Below are 20,924 nucleotides of genomic sequence, written 5' to 3' on the forward strand. Positions count from 1 at the left end.
GGCTATTGTAAACAGAGCTGCAATGAACATTTTGGTACATGACTCTTTTTGAATTATGGTTTTCTCAGGGTATATGCCCAGTGGTGGGATTGCTGGGTCATATGGTAGTTCTATTTGTAGTTCTTTAAGGAACCTCCATACTGTTCTCCATGTGTGATCTTTCTTGTGATGAAATTGAGATTATACGTTTTGGACAATACCAGAGAAGTGTCACTGTCCTTTATCAGTGCACCATATTGGGAAGTGCACGATGTCAGTATGGTGATGTTAAATTTGATCAGTTGGTTAAGTGGTGTCTGCCAGGTTTCTCCACTATATTTTTCCCCTTTGTAATTGTATCCTGTAAGGAGATATCTTGAGACCATGCAAAATCCTGTTTCTCATCATACGTTTATCCAATAATTTTAGCACACATAGATGTTTCTTGTCTGCAACAATTCTTACAATGGCATTTGCCTAATGACGTTGTTTTTTTTCCCATTTTTGCCATTTCTTCTACATTTAATTGGGATTCTGTTGTGTATGGACGCAAGGATGTTTATTCAATGGATTATAACCCATTACTGTCAATATTTCTTTTCTTGCTCAAGTTGTCCAAGATTTGGCCACTGAGAGCTCAGGTTGTTTCCTGTGTCCTTTCAATATGCCCCTATGCTCTCAGTGTCCATAATATACTTATTCATTTTCTCAATCCTAATATACACATGAAATACTTTCAAAATTGCTAACTGCTACTCCTGTGAAAAAACTAATTGACTAATTAGAGTACATTCAGTATTTGTGTGCAGTTCCTTTTTTCTGTTGCTTTATAGTACCCCATCAAAATACTGTAATTTTATTTTTTCCCCACCCACTTCAGTGTGGTTGTATTATTTGAAATGGGTTTTCATTTGAAATAGGTTTTGTTAGTTTGTATTCCATGTTAAATTTCCCTTATCTCCTGGTTGATTTTAATCATGATTTGGGAATCAGAAACATTATATGGTTCTAAGAGTCAGATACAAACAAAGATATACTCAGAAGCATCCCATCCTCTTCATCCTTTATAAACTGTTATCATTTCCCTCTTCTTTCCACTCTCTGTAAATAAGCAATTCATTAGTTCCTGGCTCATTTTTCCTTATGTACAAATGAGCAGACACACGTCTATTTTTCTTACACTCTTTTCTTACATGACAAGTAACACTGACAAATTCCCCTCAAGGACTGAATCAGTTTGCATTCCTACCAGCTGTGTATGAGAGGACCTGTTTCCACACAGCCTTGCCTGGTGGGTTGTGGTGGTGTACTTATTTTTTACCAACCCAAGAAATGACAAATGTTATGTCAATATTGTTTCAATTTACATTTTTCTGATCTTGAAGTGAGTTTCAACATTTTTTTTCATGTTTAAGGGTCATTTTTATACCTTTGTGTGAGAGTTTGTCTGTTCAATTCTTTTCCCAGTTTTTCTATCAGGTTTTTGATCCCTTGACAATTCTTTTTTTTTGGGGGGGGGGGTAGGAGTTTATTTATTTATTTTTGCTGTGTTGGGTCTTCGTTTCTGTGCGAGGGCTTTCTCTAGTTGTGGCAAGCAGGGGCCACTCTTCATCGCGGCGCGCGGGCCTCTCACTATCGCGGCCTCTCATGTTGCGGAGCACAGGCTCCAGATACACAGGCTCAGTAGTTGTGGCTCACGGGCCTAGTTGTTCTGCAGCACGTGGGATCTTCCCAGACCAGGGCTTGAACCTGTGTCCCCTGCATTAGCAGGCAGATTCTCAACCACTGCGCCACCAGGGAAGCCCTGACAATTCTTTATAGTAGGAATATTATTAACCTTTTGTCTATGATATGTGCTGTAAATATTTTCTTCCAGTCTTTTGACTGGTGTTTCTTGCCAAGCAATTTTTTTTCATATGGAGTCAAATGTATCAGTCTTTATTGCCTCTGGATGTTTCACCCATGTTTCCTTTTAGTATTTGTATGGTTTCATTTTTAACACTTAGACCCTGGATTCACTTGGAGTTTATTCTTGCATATGGCATTAAGTATAGATCTAATTTCAACTTTCTCCAAATGGCTTTCCATTTGGCTCAGCACCATTTATTAAAAAGTTCACTTTTCCCTGTGATTTGAGATTCTCACCATCTCCCCACACAACCTCTCACTGCCCCCCACCAAGGCTTGGAGGAGCATCTGAGCCGAGAGCATGGCATGGCACACAAAGACTAACCGAACTATCGAGCTTCCTTCCGTGCAAGGATGCAACTGGGAGAATAATGCTCAACTCAAAGATCCAGGAGGGGGAAAAAAAGGGCTGGAGAGGTCACAGTGCGATGGGAAGGCAAAAAAACAACCAAGGAAGCTGGATGGTGATGAGACAGAATGAAGCTGAGATAACAAGCAGCACAGGAGACAGAAACAGAAGAGTCAGTCCCTGGCATCACCTCAGCTCACCTGTCCCACTGCCACAAACTCTTCTGGCAGAAACAGCCCAGAAAACAAGCTCCAGAAATCCCGAGATGTCACTCCAGTCAGAATGGGCATCATCAAAAAATCTACAAACAATAAATGCTGGAGAGGGTGTGGAGAAAAGGGAACCGTCTTGCACTGTTGGTGAGAATGTAAATTGACGCAGCCACTATGGAGAACAGTAAGGAAGTTCCTTTAAAAACTAAAAATAGAACTACCATACAACACAGCAATCCCACTACTGGGCATATACCCTGAGAAAACCAAAATTCAAAAACAGACATGTACCACAATGTTCATTGCAGCTCTATTTACAATCGCCAGGACATGGAAGCAACTTAAGTGTCCATCAACAGATGAATGGATAAAGAAGATGTGGCACATATATACAATGGAATATTACTCAGCCATAAAAAGAAACGAAATTGAGTTATTTGTAGTGAGGTGGATGGACCTAGAGTCTGTCATACAGTGAAGTCAGAAAGAGAAAAACAAATACCATATGCTAACACATATATATGGAATCTAAAAAAAAAAAAGTTTATGAAGAACCTAGGGGCAGGACAGGAATAAAGACGCAGACGTAGAAAATGGACTTGAGGACACAGGGAGGGGGAAGGGTAAGCTGTGATGAAGTGAGAGAGTGGCATGGACATATATACTCTACCAAATGTAAAATAGATAGCTAGTGGGAAGCAGCCGCATAGCACAGGGAGATCAGCTCCGTGCTTTGTGACCACCTAGAGGGGTGGGATAGGGAGGGTGGGAGGGAGGGAGACGCAAGAGGGAAGAGATATGGGAACATATGTATAATTGATTCACTTTGTTATAAAGCAGAAACTAACACACCATTGTAAAGCAATTATACTCCAATAGAGATGTTTAAAAAAAAAAAGAAAGAAATCCTGAGATGTGATCAATGAGAATATATGCAGCCACAACAAAGGAGGAATTCTCCTCAAGTTAAAAAGATTTATTACAATTCTAGCCTTCATGTGAGCCCAGAACCCGGGGCTGGTCATGGGTGATTAAGTTGTCATGAGAGGACAGGACAGTGAACAAAGCCAGGCACGTGACATGAGTCCACCTCTCTTCGCTGGATCCCTGCTCCACAGAGTGGCTGCTGGTGGGTCCGCCTGTTCAGCCTCTGCCCCACTCACCCTGACAGTGCTCCAAGGCCAGGGCAGGCAGCCTCGTGATCCCTGAGCTCACAGCTCTGAGGCCGCCTCCACTCCCCCAGCACTGGAGGAGCATTCTAGGGTCAGGCACTATGGCTTTGACCCGATGGAGGGAGACACAGTGGTGGAGGAGTTGTCTCAAAGTTAAAAGGACAAGGCATGCATGTTCTTATATCCAAGGCCACGAACTGGCCACCCATGAGCCAACCAGATTTCCCCAGTGACAAGTCTGTTCGGCCCCTTCTGCCTGCTCAGTATTTAAAAAAATAATTCGTTGCCAATATTTAAAAATTGATTTCATATAAAAGTCTGGATTTCTGGCTTCTCGAGTGAAAAAGAAATTGAGAATATTTGGCAATGCTGGGCCCATACTCTCCTGTGGTACTCACTACCTATAGCTAGATAGCAGCTGTCCCTACGGACCAGATGTGCCCTTCCCAACTCACCCCACTCCCCATCCCTGATTATACCCCCAGCTCGAGACTGGGCAGCAGCTGCCTCAGATCAGTTATGTTATACAAAGGAAAAAAAATGGAAGATGTGCTGGCAAACAACATGTTCCTCGTGGTCTCATCACGTACTGATGCCTTGCGCTTTGCCCTGCAGGTACCTGAGTTCGCAGACTATCTTAAACACAGAGCATTCTCAGATATCTCTCCCATCACATGCCCTGCCTCTCCAGGATACACTGTGCCCCACTGTTAACTGGGCAAGTCTAGAAAAGAATACTAAATCATAGACGTTAATGGAGGAACAGACTGAGATCGACTCCTTCAGACCCTTCTTTGTAAGAGGGGGGTGGGAGTAAAATGAAAACTGTTAGTACTCTCACTCTGCTTTTAGGTCAGCGATGCACACAAAAAAATCAATGAGAAAAATCATAAAGGTACTTCAGGAGACCAAGACTGGGTCAGCCTGAATGTGGGGTCACAAAACGTGTTAGCCCCCTTCCTTGACCATTTAGAAAATGAGTTGAGCTCTTAGAGAGAAAGCTATGGAGGTGAGGAGGAAAATGCAGTGGCCAGCCCAGTAGATGTCCTGGGCTGTCAAAAACCACCAGGCTTGGGGCTTTCCTGGTGGCGCAATGGTTGAGAGTCCGCCTGCCAATGCAGGGGATACGGGTTCGTGCCCCAGTCCGGGAAGATCCCACATGCAGAGCGGCTGGGCCCGTGAGCCATGGCCGCTGAGCCTGCACGTCCGGAGCCTGTGCTCCTCAACGGGAGAGGCCACAACAGTGAGAGGCCTGTGTACCGCAAAACAAAAAAACAAAACAAACAAACAAAAAAAAACACGAGGCTCATTCTCCTTTAGGTTAGGGCTGCTGGCCCACACCTAAAAATTTTGTAGGTGGCATAAAATGACTTTCAGCGGGGGAGTGTCATCATTGTAGAAAGGGGCTTGAGAAAGGACAGAGAGTAGAATCTGGACTTGGCCAACGTAAGACAGAAGAAGAGGATGCCTTCCTACATCCCCTTCATTCTGCTGTGGCAGGTGCCACCTTATTTGCTCTTTAGGGAGGCGGAGATTTTGACACAGCCCAGATGCTCCCCGTTGATGCTTAGGGTGATCTTCGAGCGGTAGTTCCCACTGCTGAGCCAGCTGGGCAGCTCCAGGTCAGGCAGGAAGAAGTCAGACTTGGGAAGTGAGTAGGTACCCTGTGGGAAAGGCAGTGGACCACAGGTCAGTGAGAGCCTACAGATGGGACTCTCTCCTGGAGTGACCTCTAGGAATGCAGCTGCAAACCGCCCCTCTTCCCACTCTCCTAAGAGCCAGGCAGAGCACAGAATGTGACAGCACAAGGACACCAGAGGTCAGATCGAGCTTCAGGTCTCCCATTCACAGTTGGATAAACCGAGGCCCCCAAAAGATAAGTGATTCAGGATAGATCATATCAGTTTACACCCACAGACATCCAGGTCTGCAAGAGAATGTCTCCAAACCCCATGTCTCTACTCTAGTCACGGTGGGAATGCTCTCCCCTCCCTATACTTACTCGTTTGAAGGGACAGTGACAGGGAAGCCCATAGGTGTGCAGGGGTTCTGGGCAGGGATTCTCATCGGGAGTTAACACTTCAAGCACATTACAGAAGTTCTCGTAGGTGCAGCTGCCAAGTTGCTCCACACATGGGACTTTGACCCAAAAGCCAGCCACTTCCTTCTCCAGAGTTAGTACCACCTGGTGAGAGAGTTGGAGAAAGTGTAAAATTCCAAGGCTAACATACCAGTTCCTCCGCCTCTTTAAAAGGTCAGCCTTTTATTTTAACAGAGTTTTTAATTGGATGGGATCTGGGAGATATTCTGATCGAGAAATGACAGTATTGTGGCACATGCTCCAACACTATCCTTTCCTGTGCCCGTGGCTGACATTAATAATCGAATGTAACATTTTTCCCCCTGCACTGAACCACAGTCTTATAATTCTTTAGGGAGTCACTACCCATTGGTTGAAGTTGAAATGCACTTGTCATCTAACTGCTAATTGGCTAAGTGTGGCACTGCTTCTAGACTTTCCTTCTCAGCCCAATCTTGGCTTCAGAACCTTTTCCTTCAGAGGACTTCAGGCAGCTACCACCAACTGATTGGAGTTGGTTACCAAGATGAAACCCATCTGCTATTCTTGGATCCTATTTTCTCTGTACAGCCATAGAAGACAGAACTGAAAACAATAGGAATTTACAGAGGGATCATTCTGGGATTGCTATTAGGAAGATCTTAACAATCATAGTGAAGTTACAACAGATGGAACTACCTCAAGAAGAGATGGGCTGCCTGGACCCTGTTGCGGAAGCTACAAAAGGACTCCTGCACCCAGAGAGAAGCTGGATGGGGAGACCTGTGAGTACTTCACACCTCTGTGCTGCCACGATTCTGCTCCTGTTCTGGAGGTGGGGGCTGACCAGTTGTGCATGGCACGGGCTAAGCATTCACTAAGTATTAGCTGCCTAAGAGCCAAATGAGTGGTGCCTTAGGGACCGTGATCGTATCCCCCCAAAGGTGTCAGGGGAAAGTGCCGGGAAAGGGCAGGAGGAAGTCTGATTCTCTGTGGGTGTGATGGCAGGAAACCACTCTCGGCTGTAACATCACAGCATTCTGTGAATCCCAGCCCCCAAGCTCACTTGATTCAGGGCTTTTGTTTCTAAGAGACAAATCCTGGATGGGCACTATTCCCCTTGAGCCTGCTGGGCTCAGACTGGCTCCCCAGGCTGTGGACTCAGTCTTCCAACTGCCCCAGGTGTCAGGATCCAGGTCCAGGAGGAAGGGATAAGTCCGTGCAGCCTGTATCCTGAGTGGACAAACTCAAATTTGCCTCATCCCACTCTGCTGACCCACATGTTATTCCCCACCCCGAGTCATGCACGGTCCCCTCCCAGCCCTCCTGTCTCCTCTCCTGCCAGGCCTGCTTCAACCCCTTTGCCTAGAAAGAGCTGAGGGCCTGGAGTAGAATGCTACTTCTGCCACTTCCTACTCTTGTGCCCTTGGGGAATTTCTTCTATCTCCATTCCCTTATCTCCAAAATGGGATATTTTAAGAGTGTCTGCCTCTCTCACAAGGTCCCACTGAGTGAGACAATGCCTGTCAAACAGTTAGCATAGTGCCTGAAATCCAAACATTACTTCCTGCTGGACTTCTCCCCTCCATACCCCTCCTTGTTTTGCTAACACCCCGATGAAAATGGTTGAGCCAGTTCTGCCCTGAACAAGAAAGAACACCCAGCTGAGGGGACCAGCGGGGACCAAGTCCTGCCTGGGCTCCTCCCACCACACTGGAACCCTGTGGGGCTGCATCCACCAGGAGCCAGGCCTCTCCCAGCCAGGACAAGCACAGCACAGGAGGTACTCAGCGGGGGCACCCCGAACTTAAGGCAACAGCCATGCCTGCCGTTTGGGGATTACAAACCATGGCTGATTTTCCAGTCCTTGTTCTCAGTCTACTTGTTCCTATGGCTCAGAAGAGCAAGCAGGGGGAGTTCCCTGGGCGGTCCAGTGGTTAGGACTTGGTGCTTTCACTGCCATGGGCCCGAGTTCAATGCCTGGTTGGGGAACTAAGATCCCACAAGACGTGCGGCGTGGGCAAAAAAAAAAAAAAAAAAAAAAAAAAATTCAAGCAAAGCTGAGTAATAAAGGACCATCAATCCCTCTACTCCAGGACTACCTTAGCACCTCCACAGCTCAACCTAAATAAACCCCTGTGTCATGGGACCTGGTTCCACAAGACAGACAGAGGCACTGACGGGTAATGGAATCACGATCCCTGTACCCACCAGGGTGCTTGGGCAAGTCCCTTCCCCCCTCAGGCCTCTGCTCCTCCATCTTGACCATGGAGTATTTGGATCTCATGATCTTGAAGAGACCTACCAGTTCTGACATCCTAAGAGTCCAAGTTTCTTGCAAGTTGAAAACAATGACTTTTCTCTTGGCCTCTAGCTCAGGGCTAGGCACACAAGGCTCTAGATAAAGACCCACTGATAGGGGCTTCCTTGGTGGTGTAGTGGTTAAGAATCCGCCTGCCAGTGCAGGGGACACGGGTTCGAGCCCTGGTCCAGGAAGATCCCACATGCCGTGGGGCAAATAAGCCTGTGCGCCACAACTACTGAGCCTGCGCTGTAGAGCCCACGAGCCACAACTACTGAGCCTGTATGCCACAACTATTGAAGCCCACGTTCCTAGAGCCTGTGCTCCACAACAAGAGAAGCCACTGCAATGAGAAGCACATGCACCACAACGAAGAGTAGCCCCCGCTCGCCACAACTAGAGAAAGCCCACACACAGCAACAAAGACCCAATGCAGCCAAAAATAAAATAAATAAATTAAAAAAAAAAAAAAGACCCACTGTTGGCAACTGACTTGAAGGGGAGACATTTTGATGAGATCAGGGAAGGGGCAGTTATATCTCAATCACAGGGCTCAGGCAGGGGCATTGCAGGTGCAGGACTTTAGAGGGGAGAAAAAAGGTAAACCATCAGGGCTGAAAGCTACATGTCTAAAAGCCTGAAATAAGTGTACATGCCAAATGTGGTAGCAATTTACGATTCCTGAGGATGGGGAAACCAAGGTCTCAGAGGCTGGAACTTGAGAGCTCAAAGAAGGGAGTTCTAAATTATGCCAAATCCTGTGGAACACATCAAAAGAAAAACGCGTTCCTGGACAGACTCTAACCTTGCCCATGGCTCACAGAATCTGGCGAATCCAACTTCTAAAAATTGTAGCTGGCATCAAGTCCATCCAGGTTCCAAATGGGACTTTTTTTTCCTCTTAATTTTTTGTTTAATTTATTTAATTTATTTATTTTTGGCTGCGTTGAGTCTTCATTGCTGCGCGTGGGCTTTCTCTAGTTGCGGCGAGCGGGGGCTACTCTTCGTTGCAGTGCCCGGGCTTCTCACTGTGGTGGCTTCTCTTGTTGCAGAGCTCGGGCTCCAGGGAAGCCCCAAATGGGACTTTTGATTGAAGAAATTTCACTTCAACAAGGTCAGAAGAGGAGGAGGTTTCTCTCCTGCCACTAACAGGTGCGTGGCCTGGACCAGTCACTCCTCTCTGGGCCCCAGTAACAAGGAGAGAAGCCACTAACCTTAAGAGCCCTTGAGGCTCATACAGTGCTTGCATCCTAGCAGCTCTCCTGGGGGGCGGGGTTCTTTGCTGTCAAGGGGAAAGTCCTGGCATACTCCCCTGCTAAAACTCCAAGCACTAATTCCACCTCCCTGCCAGAAAGAGCTCAGGAATAGGAAACATTAGACAGATAAGGACACCAGCCTTGAATGCTGACCTGGGGCAAGTTGCATCCTTCTCTGAGCTTCAGTGTCCCTTATCTGTAAAAGGAGACTCATCATCTTTTCTCCTACCCAAGTGGTGAGAGGCTTTCATTTAATAGCTAGTATGCACATACCCTAAAGAGATAAAGGAACCAAATCAAAACTATATACATAAGAGAAATGCAGGAGGAAGGGAAGGGGCAGTGGGAATCTGAGTCCAGTTTTAAAAAGCTCAACGGCCCAAATTTATGACAGGTAATAAAGTACAGACTGACGATGGTTCAACTTACAATTTTTCAACTTTACGATGGTACAGAAGCAATACACATTCAGTAGAAACTGTACTTCCTGTTATGAACTGTGATCATTTTCAGGGCTAGCAATATGCAGTACCATTCTCTCTGGTGATGCTGGGCAGTGACAGGAAGCCACAGCTCCAATCAGCCATGCGATCACGAGGGTAAACAACTTAAACCATCCTGTACCCAGACAACCATTCTGGTTTTCACTTTCAGTACAGTATTCAATATTCAACACCTTATCATAAAATAGGCTTTGTGTTAAACGATTCTGCCCAACTGTAGGCTAATGTACATGTTTTGAGTGTGGTTAAGGTAGGTGAGGCTAAGCTGTGATGTGTCGTAGGTTAGGTGTATTAAATGCATTTTCGACTTAACGAGATTTTTCAACTTATGCTAAGTTCACTGGGACGTAAGTTGAGGAAGATCTGTAATAGGAAATGGGTGGGGGGGAACCCATCTTAATGGCCTACAAAGAAGCCAGAAAAAGGCTGGGGGAAGAAAAACGAGTTCACCAGCTTTTTCCTTCCAAGTCAGTTGTACTGCATCAGTGTTCCTGGAAACTGATTTGCATGGCAGTGGCAGAAGAGCAAGCATGATGGCCAGCTCGCTAAAGAGCTCTTTGCTCCAGACTCAGTGGAGGTAGTGTAGAAATGTGACCCTGGTGGAAAATCACTTGAAGAACAGCTAAAGAAAATGCAGTGACCTAACCTGGAGAAGACTCGGGAAGAGGTGCTGGGCAAAGCAAAGCCTGAGAGCTGTTTGCACGTACAGGACTCTGTCTGGGTCAAAGAAGCCACAGGAAGAGATTGATACTAACGGAAATATTAACAAGGGCTAACATGTACCGAGCTGGTCTTGTGTGCCAGGCCCTGTGCAAGGAACTATCCATGTTATTAACTCAGTAATCGCTCAGAGAAATGTATGAGGTAGGGGCTGTGATTAACCAAGTCAAAGGGTAGTTTTAGGTACACAGATTGCAAATCAGAAATCCTTTTAAAGAGTCAAAAGGAAACTGGTGCCAGAAGAGATCTGCACCAGGACAGGCTGAAGGCATACAAGAATACAGTGTATGTCACAACTACTAAGCCCACATGTTCCGGAGCCTGCGTGCCACAACTAGAGAGAAGCCCCGTGCCCTGCAATGAAGAGCCCGCGTGCCGCAACTAAGACCTGATGCAGCCAAATAAACAAATAAATATTAAAAAAATAATAATATGGTATAAAGGTAGCAATGCAAACCAGTGAGGAAAGGACTACAATATATGGAGTTGCAATGGATACACAGAAAGTTTCTATTGTTCTGTATGAAAACATGCAAATATCCACCCCCAAAGCAGGCAACAGGCATGAATGAACTGGTTATTCCTAAACAAAAACACAAAAGGCAAATAAACTTATGAAAGGACATTTAACAAATCTATGCTTCTTTTGCTGCTCTGGGATTCCAGGATTCCAAAATTATTCAGTTCCCTGAGCATACATGCCTCAGGGCCCTCCCTCTGGCCCATAGCACCTTCCCTCCAGCACCTCCCTGAACCTGCCCACCCCTGGGCTCACCTTCAGAGGATCTTTGAGGTACGCAGTGGTCCTGACCTCAGCACTGACGGTCATGTTCCCAGGAATGACAATGGGGTCAGGTTCCACCGTCAGGCTGTTGATCACCACAGGGTCCTTCCCCTCATCGCAGTTATCCCAGGAAAAGCTACTGAGCTGGGAGAGCTAAGGACAATAAGGCAGCAAGAAAAGAAGAGAAAAGAAAAGTTGACAAAAGGAACTGTCACAGGTTAGAAGGATTAACAGAGCAGTTTACTGACAGTGTGCCCATCGGCGAGGTACCGGCCCTCTATGAGCTTCATCTACAACTCCACATCTGTAAACCTGGAATAACATCGGTCCTACCCATTCCATAGGCAGGACTAAACTAGAAGACAATCTCCCAAAAGTGTGCGTGAACTATAGAGCACAGAATCACAGACCTTGAACTTCAAAATAGGAGACTAACCATATCCACCTTTGGTAGATACCTTCTCTGATCTCTCACCGCCCTGCTCTCCACTCCTCTCCAACTAGTCTTCGCATCTCCTTAGAGGGAGGCTTTTGGAGGATTTGGCTTTGCAGCCCATGCCCAGAACCTTATTCACGTCACAGCCCAGGCCCAGTCCAGGGCCAGGAACAATAGGGAACACAAAACACAGTGGGAAACATAACAACATCTAACACCCTACCCTCAAGGAGGCACAATTAGCCCAGGGAGGGACTAGGACACACCTGAAAAGATCCCCAGTGGGCCCTCTGTTGATGAACAATCCCTAGTGAACAAACTTGCACAATCCTAACCAGTGCTTGCTTTCTTTTTTTTTTTTTTTTTGCGGTACGCAGGCCTCTCACTGTTGTGGCCTCTCCCGTTGCGGAGCACAGGCTCCGGACGCGCAGGCTCAGCGGCCATGGCTCACGGGCCCAGCCGCTCCGCGGCATGTGGGATCTTCCCAGACCGGGGCACGAACCCGTGTCCCCTGCATCGGCAGGCAGACTCTCAACCACTGCACCACCAGGGAAGCCCTAACCAGTGCTTTCTTAACTCCCATTGCGCATGCCCTGCCCTGTCCCACACCCCACGTCCTTCTCCTCCCCTCTGCTGAGCCATAGCTCCTCCTCTTCCTCCACATCCCCCAAGAGGTCTCCTGATTCCTCATTCCACCATCGCGTCCAACTACACATGACCACTGACTCCCCACTCCCACAGAACCCTGTCTATGATCTTTAACAGTTCCTATACCATGCAGACTCTGCCCACCCACTCACACCTTTCCCAGCCCCCTGAAGGCCACCTGCAAGAGACTTTCAGCATTCCCACCACGCACATCCCATCTTAGAAGGAAAACCTGCCAGTACCACGTCCCCAAGTTGACCCCCGTCATCAACACAGCCACGGGTAGGTGGGCCAAAAGAGAATACTTAACCCAGGCCAGGTGGACAGATTCTCTCTGCCTCCAATTTGGGAAGTGAGACAGAGGCAAAATCATTCAGAGGACTTTGGGCTTTGAGCTGTCCTGGGGTCATAAGCTTTAAGTCAGAGCCAGAACACCCAGACTCATGACCAAGCCAAAGGGACAAGAACTAAGGGCTCTGCTGGTCTGTGGAAAAGAGAACAGAGTCGCCCCCTGCCTCCGGCCCCCTATCTAAATAGGCAGTGAGGGGGGACAGCCAGGGGCATGGTTTTAGACTAAGCTATAGGTAAATCAAGGCTTTAGTTAGACATGGCTTGAAATCATAGCTCGACCCCCATATCATGTGACTCTACAGGCCAGTTTCCCCTTTGGAGCTGCAACTTCCACATCTTTTAAGTGCAGTCATTTCTGCTTTCCTCCCAGATCTGTTGCGAGGGTGAGAGCATGTACGTAAAGCTCATAACACAATGCCAGGCACAAAGCATGAGCTGGCTCCCTAAATGATAGCCATTAGACATCCCAGCCGCCACTTCCTGCCATTAGTTCCACGAGATTCCTTGTATACCTGGAATAAACTTCCCTTTACTTGAGCTTCTTGAAATGGGCTTCTGTCCCTTGGAATGAAGCATTGGGCCATGACTAAGAAAGGCCTGATTCATCCCTGCATTGCCCACAGCCCCTTAGACAGGGTAGGTACCAACAAATGTTTCCTTCAACATTCATTGCGCAGATATTTATGAAACAGTGATCACAGGACCGGGGCCAAGGGCTGTTCACAGAGGTAAACAATTAGAAATGTGCCTGCCCTTCGGTGAGGGGCTTCAGTCCAATGTAAATAACTATTACCCACTATGATCTCTGGGTGCCATAAAAGAAACAAACAGAGGGTCGTGTTGAGAGTAACAAGACTCACTTAAATAGGGTGATGAGGAAGTTATAATCCTGCAGGATGAGGAGTCAGCCACGCAAGTACTGAAGGAATGTCCAGGCAGAGGGAACATGGGCAAAGGCCCCGCACTGGGAAGATGCTCAGCTGCTCTGGGCCCTGCAAGGCTGGTGGGCTAGATGTAGTGGATGAGGCACCCAAGTAAGCTTAGAGGGGTGGCAGGGTCATTTAATTCCTGCCAGACCTCATAGGTCATCCTCAGGAGGCTGGATTTCCTATAAGTGCAATGGAACGCCATTGCAGGAGAGGGCCACGCTCTGGTTCATGGTTGAGAATGGACTGCAGAGGGTTAAGTTTAGAACACGGGAGATCAATTAGAAGGCCACTATCAAATGAAAGCATGCCTGGGATTAAGAGTTGGGCTGGAGGGTGGGTAGGAGGACTAGCCATCTTCTAGAGCTGCTTTCACAAATTCCAAGGCAGCCTGATTCACAGCGAGGATTGATTCCAGGCTGGAGGAAGTGTCCAGAGTACCCCGCTCCTCCCGCCCTCAGGCTCTGGGGAGACTTAACAAGGTGGTTTCTCGATGGCTGACTAGAGGCTTCTGTCGCAGTGAATTCTGCAGCTGAGTCCAGTCTCATCCGGAAAAGGAAGCATGATGGGTTAGCAATGCCCACTAAGGGCAGGCCTGGCACCAGATATCTGTCATCCCAGCCTAGGCTAACATGTGGGAAGAGGCAACGTATAGCAGAGGGCAAAGGCACAGCTGTGGAGGCAGAAATATGCGTCCAAATCACAGACCTGGATTAAAACCACACCTCAGCCGCTCTCACTAGCTGAGAACATGCGTCAGTTGACCCCTCTTGAGGCTCAATTTCCTCATATATTAAATGGGCATAACTATATCTTCTCACAGGGCTACTGTAAGAGTGAGAAGTTTGTATACAGAAAGTACAGGTCACAGCTCCTCAACACTGTCACGGCCATGAAAACACAAGTCTGAGAAACTGTCACAGACCAGAGGAGACTGGGGAGACAGGACAACGCATGCAATGTGGTGCCCGAGACTGGATCCTGGAACAGAAAGAGGATGTTAATGGGAAAACTGGTAGAATTCAAGTAAAGTCTAGAGTTTAGCTAGTGGTCATGTACCTAAGCTGGTTTCTCAGTCTTGACAAATGTACCATGGTAATACAAAATGTTAACATTAGGGGAAACTGAGTGAGGAGTGTGTGGGAACTCTGTACTGTCTTTGCAACTTTTCTGTAAGTCTAAAATTACTCCCCTAAAAACGTTTATTAGGGAAATAAAGAGCAAAGCACCTGGCTCAACACATAGCACACAGTATGTGCACAATAAATGACATTAGACAGTTATCAGAGTCTATTAGACAGTTATCAGAGAGTCTATTAGACAGTTATCAGAGAGTCTATTAAGTACCTATTTTGCACCCAGCCTGGGGCTAGACATTCTCCCCTTTTATCTAAGGATCACCACAGCCCAGGGGCATGAGACCGGGTTAATGCTTTTGGAGGAACTGGAACTGCCGGTTTCCTGATGCTCAAACACTCACTATCACCCCACAGCCTTCCTGTGGCCCAGGGTTTCAGGGTAAGGTTCCGCATCACATGAGCCCAGAGAAGACCCGGTGATAGCAGATAAGAATGGAAAGTGCCCCTTGCTGTGTAACCTCAGATGAGTCCCCCATCCTCTATGGGGCTGGGTAAGGTGGGTGAACTCCCTGATGTCTCATGGCCTCTCTAAAACTGTCAATGTAAGACCCTCTGGTCTGGGACGGCATCCAGAGCCAAGACGTGTAGGAGAGCGGGGATGTAGGACTGGTTCCAGACTTAGCCACACCACCTCATAGTGGTCAGACCTGGAGCCAAGAGGAACATTCTCAACCTACACTCAGGGACTAACTGTGAACCCTCCGGGCCAATAAGGCCAAGAGTTCTTTGCTCCTCCATTCAATAGGCAAAATAGACTCCTTGCCCCTGGGACAGGGTGAGGCCGAGCCCACTGGCTTCTATCACTTTATGAGTTTAAGATATAAGAGCTTTTCCATCCACGGAAGCATTTCCCTTCACCCACAACCATCAAAGAAAGGCAGGTTGGCACTATCCAGCCCATTGTACAGATAAGGAGACCAAGGCTTAAGGAACCCAAATGCCACCCCCATGGATTAGAGACAGAGGAGGAATCAGAAGCCAAGCCTCCTAGTCCTATCCCACTTTCCCTCACACCGCCCTGTTCCTGGCTCTGACAAATATTTCCAAGGAGGTTGGTAGGAGGGGACCTAGGCTGGGCCTCTCTCTTTGACTGCTGCCAGAGATACCAAGTGTCTGGCCCCCAGGTATGCAGCGAAGAGGAACTAGGCTTCTCTACTTCTCAGAATGACAGAACTTCCCCTTCCCCAGGGTCTGGAGCACAGGGTGCGTGAGAAGATAAGGGAGAAGCTTGTAGGCTGTTGCCTCTGCATGCCTCACACCCAGGAGCAGGGCTGCACCTTTGTCGCCAGAGGAGCAAGTATGGACCTTCTGGCCTGAAAAGCCTCTCAAACCCACCCACCCACGAGGAGGAGCAGCGCCTCAGAGCAGTACAGAGGGGAGGGAAAAGGTTCCAGGCATTTTCATGGCGGAAAAGAGAGGGCACGTAAACGGGGCTGCGTCTCTGGGCCTGGGATTAGAGCCTTGGTCTTGCAGTTCCGTAAAATTTCACTCAGACGTTTGGAAAGAGGACAGGAGTACAGACGGGACTGAGATTAACCGTTCCAAAACAGTCTGGAGCAGAGCAAAGCCTTACAGCCCACCCCTCTGTACACATGGGGAAACTGAAACCCGCAGAGAGCAAAGGACCCACTCAGAATCCCACAGTTAGTGACTTTGGGAGGCTCTGCTGAAAAGAAGTAATTCTAGAGACCGGAAAGGCCACCCCCATAACCCACCCCAGCCCGCACATCCCGAGCTGGGCTGGGATGCTGGAAGCAGCCTCCTAAAGGATAGGATGCTCACCCGGTTCGAGAAGACGCGTGCAGCAGCCGCTGGGCCGGCGAGAAGCAAGCCTAGGGAGATGAGGAGAGGAGCCTGCATCAGAGGGTTCATCGCAAAGGGTGAGTCCTCACCGGGTTAACTACAAGGTTCGTGGAGGCGACGACGCCTTTAAATGCCTGCCTGTATTGGTTATGCAAAGCTGTGCATTTCTAGGCAAAGCTGAGTGCGGCCACTTCCCCGTGCGTCCCGTCCCCTCCGGATCTGAGATTTCGGGGCCGGGGATTGGACAGAACTCTCCCGGATCCGCCCCCCAAAGGTGCCTCCTTTAGCCCCGCACTTCGCCCGTGGGCGACAGGCCCCGCCTTCAGTGGCGAAGGCAGAGCCAGAGGAGAAAAGGGGCGGGTCGAGTACGGGGCGGGGCGGGGCCGGAGCGCGAGGGCGGGGCGGGGCTGTTGTTTCTGAACTCGCGCTGTGACCCGTCGCTGCTGGAAGGGCTGTCATGTTTTTGTTCGCCCAAGTCCTTCTTGACAAAAATATCATGCTCCCTGTCGATACTACGCTTCCCCTTAGCTGTGTTACAAATCACTGTGTCTTTTAAATAATTATTATAATAATGATAATTTTTAGTAAGTGCTTTAATGCATGCCAAGCGCTGTTAAGCACTTAACGAGGGAATCCATTTTTTTGCTCCACTTTACCACTGAGGAAACATACATGATAAGGCAGGTTAGCTTTGCCAAGGTCACACAGCTAAGAAGAGATAGAGCAAGGATTCTGTTTATATATACCTCATCAGCCAAGATTTCCCTAAGCTACTACACTTCGTAGTTGAGGTTTAATTTTTTTAAAAGCAATAGGGACCCTATTCCTGCCAAATTACCACTAGATTGTAAACCCCACAAGGGGTGGAACCATGACTTCTGGTCACTAGTAATGTGACACATAATAGGCAATCTTTGTTGAGTAAATGAATGCATTAATAGAATTTAAAACAACCTAATCATCTTTTAAAAGAAATTTTTAATTTTGGAATTAATTTTAGATTACAGAAAAGTTGCAAAAATAGTGCAAAACTCTCTCCTAGTTTCCCCATTGTTAACATTAAGATATAAGGGTATTTTTTTATAAAAACTAGGAACCAGCATTGATGTATTAACTAAGCTCTAGACTTTACCTGATCTTTTAACATGCTTTTCTAATTGCACACCTTCCTCCCATTCTGATAATCCCTTCCCTCTCTCATCTAGCACAACCTCTTCATTATACACAAGTGCAATTTCAGGCCCCCTGAGTGAGAGGACTTGTCCAATGTCACATAGCAGAAGCAAAACTAGAACTCACTTCTCCTGAGGCTGTTCCCTCAGAGGTATAAGTGGTGTCAAACTAATGAAAGGGTTCATGCAATCAAGCACACATCTCGGTAGAAGGTTGCTGCTAGTCACAAAGAACAGATATCTTAGTCAATGGTTTTAGTGCTTTTCTAATTACAGGAAGATGCAAGAATCAGGTTCATAAAAATTCTTCCTGAACATATCTAAATATCTAAGGCCTGTTCTGTCAGTTTTCCCAGAGCACAGAGTGTCTCATCCTAATCTCCTCCCTGAACCCCTTTCAGGCTGCACTGTAGGTAGAACTGGATGGTGGGCAACATTCTTTGTTTTACTCTTTACTTGGGGATTGCTTTTCTTGAATAGACCCTAGTTTTTGTGGAGGTGGGGTAGGGTTATAGGAATGGGGGCAGGGCCTTTATTTTGTCTGACTTGAATCTATAAATATTTTTTGAATGAGTGAATAGCTTAGTACTGGGAGGTAGTTTGTTGTTGTTATTATTATTAATCCTTGTTTTGCAAATGAGGAAACTGAGCCCAGAGAGGTTAAGGCCCCTGCTCAGGCTCTTACAAGGCAAGCCTGGGTCTGCCTGACTGGAAGCAAGCACCCTGAACAAGCTACTGTCCTGTTCTTTCTTGCATCTTCCTTATGGTCTTGGTTTCCAGTCACTGTGTCTCTGGCTTTGCACAATTTTCTCCAAAGCCCTCCAGATGGAGATGTCAGGCACTCTAATTCCCAAGGGATGTGCCCCCTCATTGAGAGGTTCTCCTAAGTGGCCAGGAGATTTGACCTTTTACTGCCCAAGACCATTGACTTCTTGTGTGAAGGAGTGTGCCTGAGGCTGAGAGAATGGAGACTTTAGGAGCTGGGAGGAAATGATGTAGGGCTGCACCCCGAAGTCCTGCAGTCCTTACAGTCGCCCAGCCATGAGACTGAAGAAAGAACCCAGAGGGAGTCAGGGGCAGAGGCATCAACTATTGGACAGGGAATCTTGCAAGTCAGAGGCAAATGTCCTGGAACGACCCCCCACTGTGTACGGATGGCAGCTGGCAGGGCACAGCTGCAATCTCTGCTATACAGGGGGGGAGGAGGCTATTAGTTACAGGGGGCATGACATCAGAAGGGCTCCTTAGTTGCCAGGGGGACTGTTGGAGCCTCCCCCACTCCCCGCCCAGCTCTTTGGGTTAGTAACACTTGCAAGGGGGCCACTGTTTCCTGTTGATAACTGAACATACTGGAGCCGTTCTACTTCGAGGACTAGAAACATCATTAGCTGGGTGTCCAGCCGATCATGCAGGTAGTTGCTGATTAACCTTTCACCTTATACATATACACAATGGACTATTACTCAGCCATTAAAAAGAATGAAATAATGCCATTTGCAGCAACAGGCATGACATGGAGATTGTCAGTCATACTGAATGAAGTTACGTCAGACAGAGAAAGAGAAATATCAAAGGATATGCGGAATCTAAAAAGAAATGATACAAATGAACTTATTTACCAAACAGAAACAGACTCACAGACTTAGGAAATGAACTTATTGTTACCAGTGGGGAAGGGTGAACAGAAGGGATAGTTAGGGAGTTTGGAATTGACAAAATAAAGGCCCTGCCCCCATTCCTATAACCCTACCCCACCTCCACAAAAACTAGGGTCTATTCAAGAGATGTGTGCTTGATTGCATGAACACTTTCACCAGAATTACACATATACTGACCTCTCCCCCAACTCCCTCCACCTCTTTAGAGCAGTTCCTCAGGACTGAGAGGCTGTCTCCTCGGCTACAGTCCTCAGTAAGTCCCCAAAGAAAACTGAAACTCACAACTCTCATTTTTGGGTTTGTTTGATTGGTTGTTTTATTTTTCTTATTGACAAGACAAACAAGATACTATCCAAGAGTATTCATACCAAAAGACAAGAAATCAGGTTAAAGTAATACAAAGTGCAGGTGGTCGGCATTCTTGAGTCTAATAACTCTCAGACCATCTGGGAGAAATAGAAACATCTGGGAGAAGAGCCATTGTAAAATTTTAAATGGTCCAGACCATCAGGCCATCATTCTTAGCCAGGACTGCACACTGCACTTCTCTGCAGAGCGTTTACAATTCCCAACCGCCAGGCCATACTCCGGACCAACTACACCTAAATCTCTGGAGGTGGGACCCAAGGTTGGGTTTTGTTTTTTTTTTTAATCCCAGATGATTCAGATGTATGACCAAGGTTGACATAAAGCATCTGGCATACAATAGACGCACACGTACATCAAAGTGGCAATTACGGGACTTCCCTGGTGTTCCAGTGGTTAAGACTCCACGCTTCCACTGCAAGGGGTGCGGGTTCGATCCCTGGTCAGGAACTAAGATTCTGCATGCTGCATGGTGCGGCCAAAAAAAAACCCAAACAAACAAAAGTGACAATTACTAAAACAAGACCATTATCCTTGAAGAACCCACACTCTAGGAGTGATGGGTTGCAACTTGAAAGTTGTTGCCACTCTAATGTTCATCATCATGGGCTTCCTGGAGGAGCAACTGGGTCTGAGCCCTGGAATAACATGGCTCAGGATGACCTCCCAGCCTTGCTTGTGTGTGGTTGGAGACCCAGCGTGAGCGTAAAGCCTGGTGTGGGAAGTGCCCTTGTTGCTGAACCCAAAGGTCATGCACCTGACACACAGTGAGGCCAAACAAACCGAAACATTGGAGTGTGGAGCTGAGAAAGTTTTATTGCAGGGCCAAGCAAGGTGAATAGGCAGCGCCTGCTCAAAAGACCAGAACCTACCAGTGGTTTTCAGGGAATAGTTTTTAAAGGCAACATTTGGGTGCCGGCTGCAGGGTGCATGACTTTCTTCTGATTGGTTGGTAGTGAGGTCACAGGACGTCCCAGGAATCTCAACCATCAGCCTCCTGGCTCTGACCAGTCTGGGGTCTCAGCATGTCCTCACCACCCTCCATCTGGGTGGGAGCCTTAGTTCTTGCAGAACAACTCAAAGACATGTGTCAGATTGTTGTGTCCATCCCCTGAGAAGCTAGGACTCTGTTTCATCGCTGAAGTACTTTTTGTTGGCTACTTTTCCTTTGTTTTTGCACT

General features: G+C 47.3%; 2 protein-coding genes across 2 annotated transcripts in view; one reads left to right on the forward strand and one right to left on the reverse strand.

Annotated features, from left to right (window-relative positions):
• LOC101287496 (proton-coupled amino acid transporter 3) overlaps positions 1–6,430 on the forward strand; it is a 131,039-nt gene extending 124,609 nt beyond the window's left edge. Inside the window, exon 25 of the mRNA XM_049707796.1 lies at positions 6,271–6,430. Coding sequence (XP_049563753.1) covers positions 6,271–6,289 — 19 coding nt within the window. The 3' untranslated portion in view covers positions 6,290–6,430. The remainder of the gene's footprint in view (positions 1–6,270) is intronic.
• On the reverse strand, positions 3,404–16,667 carry GM2A (ganglioside GM2 activator). The gene is made up of 4 exons (XM_012536942.3): positions 16,527–16,667; positions 11,236–11,397; positions 5,623–5,805; positions 3,404–5,284 (listed from the first exon to the last, which is right to left on the reverse strand). Exons 1-4 carry the CDS (start codon positions 16,614–16,616, stop codon positions 5,129–5,131), a joined length of 591 nt encoding a protein of 196 aa, XP_012392396.1. The 5' UTR covers positions 16,617–16,667; the 3' UTR covers positions 3,404–5,128.
• Between the last annotated feature and the right edge of the window lie 4,257 nt (positions 16,668–20,924).

This window comes from Orcinus orca, chromosome 3, assembly GCF_937001465.1.
Source record: "Orcinus orca chromosome 3, mOrcOrc1.1, whole genome shotgun sequence".
Classification (NCBI taxonomy): domain Eukaryota; kingdom Metazoa; phylum Chordata; class Mammalia; order Artiodactyla; family Delphinidae; genus Orcinus; species Orcinus orca.

What these genes read in the sequence shown, in the direction of transcription:
- GM2A (XM_012536942.3), bottom strand. Translation starts at nt 16,616, where the DNA reads ATGAACCCTCTGATGCAGGCTCCTCTCCTCATCTCCCTAGGCTTGCTT. An exon ending in CACGCGTCTTCTCGAACCGG is followed by an intron (nt 11,398 to 16,526) that starts GTGAGCATCCTA and finishes TATTGTCCTTAG; the next exon opens with CTCTCCCAGCTCAGTAGCTT. An exon ending in ACCTCAAAGATCCTCTGAAG is followed by an intron (nt 5,806 to 11,235) that starts GTGAGCCCAGGG and finishes CTCTCTCACCAG; the next exon opens with GTGGTACTAACTCTGGAGAA.